The sequence below is a fragment of the Gregarina niphandrodes genome (assembly GCF_000223845.1).
Source record: "Gregarina niphandrodes unplaced genomic scaffold scaffold00002, whole genome shotgun sequence".
NCBI classification, from domain to species: domain Eukaryota; phylum Apicomplexa; class Conoidasida; order Eugregarinorida; family Gregarinidae; genus Gregarina; species Gregarina niphandrodes.
The window spans coordinates 251710-265239 of record NW_011645774.1 but is presented as its reverse complement, the minus strand read 5'-3'; the positions used below and the strand labels follow the sequence as shown (position 1 = coordinate 265239).

The 13530-nt window shown below is 52.2% G+C and overlaps 5 protein-coding genes across 5 annotated transcripts; all 5 read right to left on the bottom strand.

Moving 5' to 3' along the window:
- Window positions 1-2021, bottom strand: GNI_012170 (putative Pc-fam-6; the record flags this gene model as incomplete). The annotated part of the gene is made up of 1 exon (XM_011130548.1): window positions 1-2021. A coding segment is annotated over one exon (2021 nt), but the record flags the coding sequence as incomplete, so codon positions are not given.
- A 52-nt stretch (window positions 2022-2073) lies between these two features.
- GNI_012160 (hypothetical protein) lies at window positions 2074-4572 on the bottom strand (the record flags this gene model as incomplete). The annotated part of the gene is made up of 1 exon (XM_011130547.1): window positions 2074-4572. The coding sequence occupies one exon, from the start codon at window positions 4570-4572 to the stop codon at window positions 2074-2076; it is 2499 nt and encodes an 832-aa protein (XP_011128849.1).
- Window positions 4573-5079: 507 nt separating this feature from the next.
- GNI_012150 (hypothetical protein) lies at window positions 5080-7569 on the bottom strand (the record flags this gene model as incomplete). Its single annotated transcript, XM_011130546.1, has 1 exon — window positions 5080-7569. The coding sequence occupies one exon, from the start codon at window positions 7567-7569 to the stop codon at window positions 5080-5082; it is 2490 nt and encodes an 829-aa protein (XP_011128848.1).
- Window positions 7570-8070: 501 nt separating this feature from the next.
- Window positions 8071-10545, bottom strand: GNI_012140 (hypothetical protein; the record flags this gene model as incomplete). The annotated part of the gene is made up of 1 exon (XM_011130545.1): window positions 8071-10545. The coding sequence occupies one exon, from the start codon at window positions 10543-10545 to the stop codon at window positions 8071-8073; it is 2475 nt and encodes an 824-aa protein (XP_011128847.1).
- Window positions 10546-10895: 350 nt separating this feature from the next.
- On the bottom strand, window positions 10896-13391 carry GNI_012130 (hypothetical protein; the record flags this gene model as incomplete). Its single annotated transcript, XM_011130544.1, has 1 exon — window positions 10896-13391. One exon carries the CDS (start codon window positions 13389-13391, stop codon window positions 10896-10898), a length of 2496 nt encoding a protein of 831 aa, XP_011128846.1.
- Window positions 13392-13530: the final 139 nt, after the last annotated feature.

The window sequence follows — 13530 nt, the reverse complement described above, 5'->3', positions numbered from 1 at the left end:
CTCATTCCCGTAACGGCGTCGTCAAATCCCGGCTTCCCCAAAACTCCTTGAACAGTGAAGACCGGTTTTGGAGTTTTCGGGGCCTTCCAGGTCTCCTCGTCAATACGAATATTTTTCTGAGCCTGATGAAACCACCAATATAGCCTCGAACAAGCACAAACTCGGTTTACGGATTCCTCATTCTCCGGCAAGCGAACCACTTCATCCGGGAAGGAGAATCGATAAACCATTTTCTGGCAATTCCAACCACCTTGCCATGACACAGCAGGGCTCAACCAACGAGTCAAATATCCGCTGGAGATGACCCTCTGCATCACGTTAGCAAGAAACCAGGTTTCAGATAAACCAACCGGTCTCGGCACCCAGGCCTCCAATTTCTCAATCAATTCGGTAAAGCCACCTTGATCCCTGTCTTGCCACTCACGCACCAACAATGCCAATTTCAGCCATCTCCACGAACAGCCCTCGAAATCGGAAATCGACAGGTCGGAAGTCGATAAGTCAGTCATCGTATGTTTACTCAGCTCTCTCAGGAGACCTGTTTTAGCCAAGCTCACCACCTTCAGTTGCTCGTTTGGTCTCAGCACGGGTTCGTTGTCCTTCTCCTTCTCCAGGCACTCCTTCAACACGGAAGCGACTAACTTAGTCCCAACCCAGCTTTCCGTGGAATGCGCAGGAGACGCTTCGGTTAAAGGTCCCACTAGCGGTTCCTTCGAGGCCCCCATCGATCGTTCCCACGGGGCCTTCGCCCAAATCCCAGACCAGGCGTCCGCGGCAGATCCAGAACATGTTTTTTCTGAAGGCCCCACCGCCGGTTCCCACACGTTCGTCGATAGCTCACAAGCGGCCTCCATCAGAGGATCGGGTCCGGCTTCCATCACAAGCTCTGACATGGAGTTCACCAAAGGTTCGGCTGACACCGCCAGCAGTGGTTCTTGCAGGCCTTCCACCAATGGTTTCCGCCGCGGGGTTACTGCCAAAGGTTCAGGCCGCACTTCCCCCAACCGTTCTCTCGAACTTTCTATCAATGGCTCCATGACAGGCATCGACCAGGGTTGCCCCCAAAGTTCTGACCAGGCTCCCCTCAAAACCTCCGTCAGAGAGTCATCCGAGATAACCATCAATGGTTCTAACGAGGTCTCCTCCATCACAGGATCAGGCCCGGCTTCCATTAAACGTTCCGACGAGACCGCCACGGGCGATTCTTCTGGGACTTCCGTCAAGGGCTCCGACGGGGTCTCCATCACAGGATCAGGCCAGGCTTCCATCACAAGCTCAGACAAGGGTTTTACCAAAGGTTCGGCCGACACCGCCAGCAGCGGTTCTTGCCGGTCTTCCACCAACGGTTCCGACTGAGCTTCCAGTACCGGCATTGGGCTGGTTTCCTCCGAAGGTTCCGGCGGGACTGCCATCAAAGGCCCAAGGCAGGCAAGTGTTAACGGTTCCCACAAGCTTTCCATCAGTTCGGAGTCGAACGGGGCCTCTATCGATGCTTCTGGCCCGGCTTCCACTACAGGCTCATCAGGCCAGGTTTCCAACAAAGGTTCGGACATCGAAGGATCGCGCCAGGCATTCCCGGAGGGCTGAGGCAGCGGTACCTCAGCCTGCCCGTGGTACCGTACGTCCGGTGTCTCTCCTTCGGCCACCGCACTCCACCACGAGTGTTCGGCTACCAGCGGCCAGGCCGAGCCCCTCAGATGAGCGCTCGCTGTCGGACATCCGGGATCGTTGGGTGGTGTGCCTCCCACGTTCGGCACCCCCAATACGGCCATGGTCACCCACCGGGCCCCATGGTCGCCGTAACATGTCCTCATTCCGGCCAAAAAATCCTGTGAAAGAATTTGTGTGCCCTCTAAGCCGACGCCCATTATCCTGACGTCTTGTGTATGAACGGCAGCTATATGTACCCACCATGTTCCAAGATGTACCCTCTCCTCGAAACACACAGTACCCACGTTTGAACAATCGTGGTTTGAAAGCAAATCTAGTTCCGCTCCCTGTCTGTCGGGTAGGGGAACCATATTTTATATTTAAAGTAGCGGTGGCTAGGTACGCTTGGGTAGAGTGGTACGGTCATTCACAGCACACTCTTTTCGCCACTAACTCGTCGTCCTCAGAAGAGTCCATTGCCTCGCTGGACTCCTTAGGATCCAGAGCAATATCTAGTCTCCAATTTCTTCTTAAGACTTTGGAGTTGAAATTACGTCTCATCGATGCAGACCGGAAGACGGTTTCCATGACAGAATTGTCTGGTAACTGCTGCATTCGTTGAAGGCCCGCCTCAGATACGAGTTTGGAGATTTTTAATCTGATAATTTTGATTATCTTGTTGAACCATTTGTTTCCCATTGCCGTGCGAAAGGAGTTCACTATGGATCCGTTTAAGCTAGGTAACCATGTATTTCGTGTCTCTCGGAATTTGCCGATTCCGGTTGCAATCCAGTGTGCAGCTCTGGAACTGGAGGCAATTAATCGAACAGATGTCTCAGACATCGGTAGCTCGCCAAACGTCTGGGGAAAATGATCACGGTAAATTACACTGGTGAAAGCCCACCACGGCGGAGGCGCCTCCAGCAATATACTGAACCTCGCAGCAATGTCCTTTCCTTCCAGACAGGCCTGCAATCGACAGGCCAAGTACCATAATGGTGACACATGTTTCGGCCTCGGCACTAACTTTTCACTATCGGCAATCAACTTGTCAACCAACTCCCGCGGCAAATAATCATTCATCAGCCCTACCAGACACAGCCATCGCCACCCGCACGTGACAAAAGGGTCCGCCCTCTGCTTCCGACCACACCGCTCAGCTGACCTCTTTTTGAAGGACACCACACCCCGATATTTGTCGGCAGCAAACGTCGCTATACCAAGCTTCCCCGCATGGGACAGTATTTCTTCCTCGCTTCTCTCTTTCTCGCTTCTGTCCTTCTCGTTTCTCTCCTTCTCGTTTCTCTCCTTCTCCGCGCACTCCTCAAGCACGCCTGCCAGAAGAGCCGTCATTTCCGGAGCAACCGATCTATCGGTTGACACCAAAGTCATTGACGAGCAAGCGGGAACGACAATGGACGAGGAGGGTACCTCATCAGACGAGGATAACTGAGGGCGATGGGCGGCTTTAAGCCTGCCGGTGGTAACAGGATAGCGGGCCCTGGAAATTTTCGGTGGCGTTATTTCAGCGTACCTGAGTAAGCAAGCCATGTACTCTGCATTTGACAACTGTGGCGGAGGTGGGATTATACGCCTCATTGTCCGTAAGGCATAACCAAATATTCTCGGGCCTAGACCATGTTGAATTCTGAGGGTTCTTGGGTTATCCGGGGCCTTCCATGTTTCCCCGTCTATGCGAATATTTTGCTGTGCCTGGTGAAATAACCAGGCGAGCTTAGAGCTGGCACAAACCCGGTATACCGACTTCTCACTCTCCGGCATACGTACAATATCATCTGGAAAGCAGACGTGAAAAACCGGCTTCCGACAGTACCAGCCACTCCGCAGTGATAGGGTACGGGGCAACCAAGTAGACAAACACCGAGACCAAACCAGTCTCTGTGCGACGGCAGCCAGAAACCACGTATCAGGTAAACCATCCGGTCTTGAAACGCGGCTCTTTAACTCTTCAATCAATTTACAGAAACCGCCATTTTCCTTCTCACGAATTAGCAATGCCAATTTTAACCACCGCATAGAGCAACCATCAAAGTCGGGAATCGACGACATGTCAGGAGTATATGCCCCACTTTTTTGCAAGTTACGCAACCCACTAAGGACAGCGAATTTAGCAGAAGTCACAAACCTCACTTCCTCTTCCGGACTCAGCTCAGGCTTTAAATCCTTCTCATTCGCCAAACTCTCCTTAACCACCCCAGCCACAAAATTAGACCACTGCCAGCCTTGCACCGAAGGTGTAGGGCAGACCCCCACCGTAGGTTCTCCGGAGCCTTCTACAAACGGTTCCATCAATGGCGAGGTTTCCATCAATGGCGAGGTTTCCATCAATGGCGAGGTTTCCATCAATGGCGAGGTTTCCCCCAATGGCTTCAACAAGGCTTCAATCAATGGTTCGAGCGGAGCCTCCCTCAGATATTTAGGCCAGCTTTCCACCAAAAGCTCTGGCCAGGCTTCCGCCATCTGTTCCACCGAGGAGGCTGCCACCGAAGGTTCTGGCGGGGCCTCCGTCAGTAATTCAGAGGAACTCTCCATGACCAAACCAGACCCGGCCGACGCCGTCAGTGGTTCCTCCGGGTTTGCTTCCACTAAAGGTTTCCTTGGGCCCTCCATCCATCGTTCCCGTGGGTCTTGCTTCCAGGCGTCAGGACACGTGTCCATGGCGGTCCCAGGCAGAGGTTCGGCTATCACAGATTTGCTGTGGTACGGTACGTCCGGTATCTCTACTTCAGCCACAGCACTTGACCCCGAGGCCCTGGCTACTGGCGGCAAGGCCGAGCCCATGAGAGGAGCTCTCGCTCTCGAATATCCGGTATCCTTGTGTAGCGTCCCTCCCACGCTGGGAACCCCAAATACGGCCATGGTTACCCATCGGAATTTGTGGCCGCCATAGCATTTTCTCATCCCGGTTCAAAAAAGTTGGGGTCGAAGAAAGCAACTTTTCGCGGGGGGGTGTGTTCCTAACAGTTTGTTGTTGCTGTCTAACCACGTCATCTTGACATCGTATCCGATTCGGCATGGTACGATTTTCCTCCCTGTCCGAATTTCTTCGGAATTTTTCGGACCAGCACTTTAACTCGGTGAGGGAGGGGGTGTGCACGAAGTTACAAACCACCATGAGTCTATCATACATGAAGCAACGAACTGCGTGCTCCAATTTTCGGTTCTAGTTTGTTGAACCGAATCGGTCCGGCCGGATTGTGCTGTCACTATCGATCATATTCCACCTCATCACACGGTAAAAAAGAAAAACACGGACCCATTGGTTACAATTCGTAGTTGTCTACCACATGGTCCTTGTGGGCTAACGGCAGCAGCTACATTTTACTGGAGCAAAGGGCACTCTCCACAGTCTCCATCGGCATGGTAGCGATCTCCGTAGTGGTACTGTGTATGCAGCCATCCGGTAGATCATCTATTGCAGACTCTTTTCGTTGGCCGCTCATCTTCAGACGATTCCGCATCTGCCAAGTCATCAGATCTCTTCGAAGCGATATCAAATTGCCATAGGCCGCAAAACTGGGAGGCCATATTTCGCTGCGCCCGTGCGTACTTGAGGATGATTTCCATGAGGGACTTGTCTGTCATCTGGCCCATATGTTGTCGGGCTTGAATAGAGATCTTTGGTCTGATTATATTGATCATTTCGTTGAACCATCGGTCTCCCATAACCTTGTGAAAGATATCCACAATGTCGCCATATGAGCTAGGTAACAGTGTCTTTTTGGTGACATGAAAGTTTTTGATTCCGGATGCAATCCAGTGTGCAGCCTTAGAAGTGAAGGCAATTAGGCGAGCAGACCTCTTAGACATCGGCAGCTGGCCAAATGTTTTGGGGAAGTGATCCTGGTAAATTGCACAGCTGAATACCCACCACGCTGGGGGTGCTTTTAGCCAGCTCTTGAAGCCGGCAGCAATGACCCGTACCCTAAGGCAGGCCTGTATCCGACAGGCCAAGTACCACAACGGTGACACATGTTTCGGCCGAGGCACTAACTTTTCGCTCTCAGCAATTAATTGACGCACCTCATCCGGCTCCAAGTGATCATTCATCAGTCCCGCCAGGCACAGCCATCGCCATCCACACGAGTTGAAAAGGGGCATTGTCCGTCCATCACGCCGCCGCTCATCCGACTTTCTTTTAGAGGAAAGCACAGCCTCAAACTCTTCGAAAGCAGTCCTCGCAACACACCACACTCCCGTCAAACTTACTGCCTCGTTTCTCTCTCTTGTAGCGCAGTCTTCAATCACGCGAGCCAAAAAGGACGTCATCTCCGCATCCACCGATCTATCACTGTCAATCAACCCATCGGGACGGACCGAATCGTGACAAATAATGTCAGAAGAACAAGGTGACGGCTGACTGAAACTGGAGGAAGTGGAACTGGAGGAAGTCAACCGGAGCCTCCTAATGTTTTTAGTAAGACTCATTGTGTCAACGTGTTTGAGTAAGCAAGCAACGAACATTGCATTTGACATTCGAGACGGGGGGGTGAACATACGCCTCATTGCCTGCAGGGCGTCGTCAAATATCTGTTTGCCCAAAGCTCGTTGAACAGTGAAAATGGCATTTGGACAGACGGGGACCTTCCACGTTTCTTCATCAATGCGGATATTTCGTTGAGCCTCACACAACCACCACCCCAACTTAGAGCTGGCACAAACCCGGTTTACACATTCCTCAGTCTCCGGCAAACGAACGACATCATCTGGGAAGGTGACTCGATAAAGCAGAGTCCGAGAATGCCAACCACTCCCCACCGGTACCGTACGAGGCAGCCAACGGGACAAATATCCGGCAACAGTGAATCTCTGCACCACACCAGCCAGGAACCAGGTATCATTAACGCCCACTGGCCTCGGCAGAAAACTCTCCAATACTGATATCACTTCACCAAAGCCACCGCCCTTGTCTTGCCATGCGTGCATTAGCAATACTAACTTTAACCATCGCCACGAACAGGCTTCGAAATCAGATATAGACAGCTTGGAAATCCACACTCCTGTGCCACTCGATGGTTTGCTCAGCTCTCTCATGACAGCTGCCTTCGCGAGCCTCACAACCCTCAATTCCTCATCTGGGCTGAGAACTGGCTCATTGTCCTTCTCCTTCTCCAAGCACTCTTCCAATACGCGAGCGACCAGGTTATGCCCTGAGACCGTCTCCGCCACCGAGGTTTCTGCCGAGACTCTCGCCGAAGGTTCCACTGAACCTGTAATCGAAGGCTCAGGCCAGGTCTCAGCCCTCAGACGCTCCAGCAACGGACGCCTTGACGCTTCCACCAGTGGTTCCACCGAAGCCTCGATCAACGGCGAAGTTTCCATCAATGGCCAAGTTTCCATCAACGGCGACGTTTCCATCAATGGCTTCAACAAGACTTCGATCAATGGTTCCAACGGAGCCTCCCTCAGATATTTAGGCCAGGTTTCCACCAAAAGCTCTGGCCAGGCTTCCGTCATCTGTTCCACCGAGGAGACTGCCACCGACGGCTCTGGCGGGGTCTCCGCCAGTAATTTCCAGGAACTCTCCATGGCCAAACAAGACAAGGCGGATCCCATCAGTGGTTCTTCCAGGTTTGCTTCCACTAACGGTTTCCTTGAGCCCTCCATCGACCATTCCCGCGAGTCTTCCTTCCAAGCGTCAGGCCACATATCCAAGGCGGACACAGGCAGAGGTTCAGTTAGCACGGAATTGCTGTGGTACGGTACGTCCAGTGCCTCTACTTCAGCCACTCCAGCAAACCCTGAGGTCCGGGCTATCGGCGGCAAGGTCGAGCTCATCAGAGGAGCTCTCGCTCTCGAATATCCGGCATCCTTATGTAACGTCCCTCCCACGTTGGGAACCCCAAACACGGCCACGGTTATCCATCGGAATTCGTGGCCGCCATAACATTTCCTCATTCCGGTTCAAAAATCCAGCAAGTTTAAGTCGAAGAAAGCAACTTTGCACGGAATGTGTTCCTAAAGTTTGTTGTTGCTGTCTAACACGTCATCTTGACACCTCCACCACCATGTCGGCAGCTACATGTATCCTCGCTTCATGATGTAAGCTACATGTATCTGATCCTAGTCGGCTCGGTACAGTATTGTGTGCTAATAGTTGGCTGGGAGACGCCGTCGCTCTCGGGAGCCTGATATTGCCTCTACGGCATTGCGTCGTAGGGGTCTATGGTCCCCATCGGCAAGCAGCAGTGCGCGTTGTAGTTCGATTGCCTTCCCAATCGGGAACCCTCTCGAGGTTTGCGAACACGGGGGTTGCGAACACGGGGGTTGCGAACACAACGAGTGTGACCCGGCTTTAAGCCTGTAGTTGGCATTGGGCTGTTGATTATTGAAAGAAAGAAAGAAAGAAAGAGTATATTTGGTAAGGCCAGCCGGTAAGGCAGGCAAGCACGGCGGGGATCATCCATCTCGTTTTTTTTTCGCCGGTGGTTCTTTCGCCGGTGGTTCTTTCGCCGGTGGTTCTTTCGCCGGTGGTTCTTTCGCCGGTGGTTCTTTCGCCGGTGGTTCTTTCGCCGGTGGTTCTTTCGCTAATGGTTCGTCTACGGACGAGTTCGTATCCGTCTTTTCAAGGTTACCAGTCTGCCACGCTTTACAGAAGCGAATGCTCTCCCTTCGAGCCACACCCGCGTACCTGAGAATGACTTCGGCGATGGCCTTGTCTGATAGATTGCACATTTTATGTTGGGCCCGGGCGATGGTCGAGAATCGGGGTTTGATCAAGTTGATCATTTCGTTGAATTTTATGTCTCCTAATACTGCTTGAAATCTATCGACAATATTGAAGTATGGAGTAGGTGACCAAGTTCGATTGGTGGTGTGAAATCTGCGTATCCCGGATGCGATCCAATGTGCTGCCTTAGAACTGAAGCCGATTAGTTGGGCAGACCTCTCAGACATCGGCAGCTCGCCAAAGGTCTGGGGGAAGCTATCTTGGTAAATTACAGTATTGGAAATCCACCAGGACGGCGGGTCACCGTTGAAAATGCGAGCAATGTCCGTGCCTTTCAGACAGGCCTGCATCCGACAGGCTAAGTACCATAATGGTGACACATGTTTTGGTCGCGGTACAACCATTTCACTATCTGAAATTAATTCAGTCACCAATTCCGGTTCCAAGTAATCATTCATCAGTCCCGCCAGAGATAACCAACGCCATCCACACGAGTTGAAAGGGTTCCTTATCCGATACCCTTTGTCCCGCTTCCTTGATAAGACAGCCTGAAAGCTCCGGAGAGCATATCCAGCAATATACTTCTTCATTGTCGAACTTCGTTCCTCAATTTTATCATTTCGCGAACATTCTTCAACCATGCCCGCCACAAAGGTCCTCATTTCCTCAACAGGGTCAGTGGACGATGCCTGAGGGTCACGACAGGGTTTAGTTCGATGAACATTTTTGGACATATCGGTCTTTACATACTTGAGTAAGCAAGCAAGGTACTGTCGATTTGACAACTTGGCGTAGGAGGGAGGCGGGATACGATATTTCATTGCTTCAATAGCGTCGTCAAATGTTGGCTTGCCCAGAACACGCTGCACTCTGAAGAGCGACGCTAGATGCCGCGGCACCGTCCATGTGTCTTCGTCAATACGAATATTTCGTTCTGCCTGACGTAGCCACCATTCTAATTTTGAGCTGGCGCTAACTCGGTTGACACATTCCTCACTCTCAGGCAAACGAACAATTGTATCTGGGAACCCTTCACGATAAATCATCCTCCGACAATCCCAACCACTATGCGGCATTAGAGTACGATGTAACACTCGAGAGAAACTCATAGACGAAACAAATCTCTGCACCATACCTGCCAGAAACCATATGTCAGATAACCCAACAGGTCTCGATACAAGATTATCCAACGTTGAAATCACTTCTTTAAAGCTACCCCCTTTGTCTTGCCACTCACGCATTAACAATACCAATTTGAGCCATCTCCACGAACACGCCTCGAACTCGGAAATGGACATGTCTGCCGTAGTTTTTCGGTTCCTCAGCTCCTGCAGTATATCAGTCTCAGCCCATCTCACAACCTCCTCTTCCTCATCTGGTCGGAGAGCGGGTCTGAGATCTTTCTCCATCTCTAGGCACTCGTCCAGCACCCTAAGGACTAAACTTGGCCGAGCTCCGGGTTTCCCCGAAGGCGCAGGACAAGTCTCCACTAATGGCTCCACTGCGGCTTCCACTAACGGTTCCATCGAGACTTCTTTCAACGATTCCATCGAGACTCCCACCATAAGCTCAGATGAGGCTTCCGCTGGCTCTCCGAAAACCTCCCCCACAAGCTCAAGCGAGGCTTCCTCCAACTGTCCCATGAGTGGGTCCCTCGAGGGTTCTATCAATATCTCGTATGGGCTTTTCTTGACACACTGGGGCCATGCTTCAATCAAAAGTTCCAACTCGCTGTCCACTGAAGCTCTTGCCGAGACAGGCACCAAAGGCTCTTGACGGACTTCCGGCAATGGTTCCCAGAAAGGCTCCTTCACAGTTTCATACCAGGCTTCAAACAAAAAGGGTCTTATTGACGGTTCCCCCGAGACTTCCACCTTCGGTTCTGGGCAGTCTTGCACCAAAAGTTCCCTCGAGTCTGCTTTCACGAAAGCAGGCTCAACCCAGTCCCATTCGGACGGCCCCTGCAGCGTTACCAAGGTAGTGTTTGGTTGGCCGTAGTGCGACGCGTCTCCTTCGGCCACTGCATTCGATCTCGACTCGCGGGTTACCGATAATCCCGTGAGGGAAGATTTTGGAGGTCCACCAGAACAATCTACCGGTGTATCATTTGGCTCATTTGGCAGCGTCCCTCCCACAGGCCGGGGCACACCAAGTATAGCCACGACCACCCACCGGCTCTTTTGAGTAGCACAACACACCCGCATACCAATCCGAAAATGGGGGGTAAGTTACAGAAATAAAAGATGGTCATTCACACAATCAGAACACCCCCAACACACAGGACAAACTATCACGCAGAACCAGTGGCAAGTGTCTGACATGTGGAGTCAGTGGGGCAGTTTCCGTTTGGAGTTCTCGCACACCCAACGTAGCGTGGAACATGTTGTACGCGGAATCGCAGCAACAAACTTGTTCCAGATAACTCGGAGCCATGCTAGCACACACATCTGTTGTGCTGGAGGTGTGTGGGAAGGGAACCAGCCCGGATCAGCCTTGAGCCCGGATCAGCCTTGAGCCCGGATCAGCCCTAAGCCCGGATCAGCCCCACTCAGCCCTAAACCCCACTCAGGCTCTTTCTTTTTGTCGGGGGTTCATCCCCGGACGAGTCCGAGGTCGTCCCATCAGGTCTCGTTACATCACATTGCCAAGCTTTACAGAATGCGAGGCTCAATCTTCGATCCACTTTTGCGTACTTGAGGACGGCTTCCATGATGGTCTTGTCTGTTGCTTGGCCGATTACTAGGGGGGTGTGGCCAAGTTTACAGAGTTTTGGTTTGATTAAGTTGATCATTTGGCTGAATCTCACCTGCCCAAGCACCGTGTGAAAAACATCCACAACATCACGATTTGGGGTGCGCGACCATGTTTTGGGTGTCAGACGGAATCTGGGAAGTCCGGATGCGAGCCAATGTGCAGCTCTGGAACTGAAGGCAATTAAGCGGGCAGACATCTCAGACATAGGTAGCTCACCAAAATCGTGGGGGAAGTGATCCTGATAAATGGAACTGCTGGATGTCCACCATGCCGGAAGTGCTTTCAGGCAACTGTTGAAACCCGCAGCAATCTCCCGTGGGCTGAGAGAGACCTGCATCCGACAGGCCAAGTACCACAAAGGCGACACATGTTTTGGTCGCGACGCACGCTTTTCACAGTCAGCAATTAACTCGTGAAACAGATTGGGCTCCAAATAGTCATTCATGAGCCCCACCAGACACAACCATCGCCACTTACAATTGTTGAAAGGGTTCGCTCTCACACTGCGGCCCCTTCCCGAAACCGACTTTTCACCAACGGACGATATAACCCGTCGTAAGGTATACGCAGCAAACCTCGCCACACTCCCTTTCTCCGCTTCAGTCAGCACTGAATTCTCGGTTCTCTCTCTCTCCGCGCATTCGTTAAGGGTAAGGGCCATAAAGGTCGCCATCTCTGCAGAAATCGACCTGTCGCGATCAACCGACTTGTTAGGATCAATTGAACTATTGGTATTAACCCAACTACGGGGGTCAACCAAAGACTGTGATGAACTTGCGACGGAACTTGAAGGAACGGCTTCTGGCGGAACGGTTTCTGGCGGAACGGCTTCTGGCGGAACGGTTTCTGGCGGAACGGCTTCTGGCGGAACGGATTCCGGTGGAACGGCTTCTGGCGGAACGGAACTCGACGAAGAGGGCAGAGAACTACGGGAGGTTTCAGAACGACGGGCCCAACGTATCTTCGGCGGACTAATCTCAATATACTTGAGTAAGCAAGCAATGTACTGTAGATTTGATAAGTAAGACGGAGGCTGGATTAGAACCCGCATTGTCTCGATAGCGGCGTCAAATGTCCGCTTGCCCAAATTACGTTGAATTCTGGAAAGTTCCGCTGGCCTTTCGAAACTGGTCCATGTTTCTTCATCAATACGAATATTTCGCTTTGCTTGTCGTAACCACCAATCTAGCTTTGAGATAGCGCAAACACGTTTTATACAATCCTCAGTCTCAGGCAAACGAAGAACATCATTTGGGAAGGAGACGCGAAAAATCAGCCTCCGACAACCCCAGTCACAGTTCGATGCTAAACCACGTGGTAACCATCGAGACAAACATCCATGCCCAAGGAATCTCTGCAAGACACCAGCCAGAAACCAGGTATCACTTAACCCAATCGGCCTTGAAACAAATTCTTCCAACTGTGTAATCAAGTCAGTGAAGGTACCAGTCGGTTCTTGCTGACCGTTTGCCCGCATTAGCAATGCTAATTTCAGCCATTTCCATGAAAAGCACTCGAAATCAGAAATCGACAGGTTGGAAATCGGCACGTCGTTTCTTACTTTCGCTAGCCCTTTCAGGATAGCGTCCCCAGCCAGGCTCACAATACGCCTTTCCTCGCGTCCAGTAAGCGACGGTTTCCGCGTCTTCTCCTCCTCCAAGCACTCCTTCAACACGTGAGCGACTAAGTCGTGCCCAGCCCAGGCTTCTACCGATGGTGGAGGGCAAGCTTCCGGGGCCCTCACCAACAGTTCTCGTGAAGCCTCCATCAATGGTTCTCGTGAAGCCTTTGTCACAAGCTCAGGGCGGGCTTCCCTCTCAGGCATTACCCACGGTTCCCGCGAGGCTGTTGGCTCTGGCCTGTCTTCTACTCCGCGTCTTGGCCCAGGTTCCACCAAAAGCTCCGGCCTGGTCACCACCAAAGGTTGGGTCGAGACCGCCACCGAAGGTTCGGGCCACGTATCCGTCAAAGTCAAAAGCAATGGTTTCAAGGCTTCCGTCAATGGTTGGCAGCGAACGCCCATCCGAGGCTCAAGCTCTGCCTCCACGAAAGGTTTCCTCGAGACTTCTACCAGGGGTTCCGTGGACACTTCCGCTGGAGGTCCCAGTGGGACCTCAGGGCTCGTTTCCATCAAAGGTTCTCTCGGGTCGTCCATCAACAGTTCACTTGACGCTTTTAGTGGGATCTTCATAGATGGCTCCAGCGGAGCTTCCGCCAAACACTCTGGTTCGTTACAAGGTTCCGTCCAGCTTACCACGGGAGGCCAGGTTTGCTCAGGCAGTGATTCTGTTACCATTGCAGTATTTGGCGCACGGTCAAGCGTTTCTCCTTCGGTACCCGTTTCTCCCGTTCGCGGACTCTGAGGCAAGGTCCCTCCCAAAGGTCGCGGCACTCCAAGTACAGCTAAGGCTATCCATCGAGTCTTCTGATCGCCA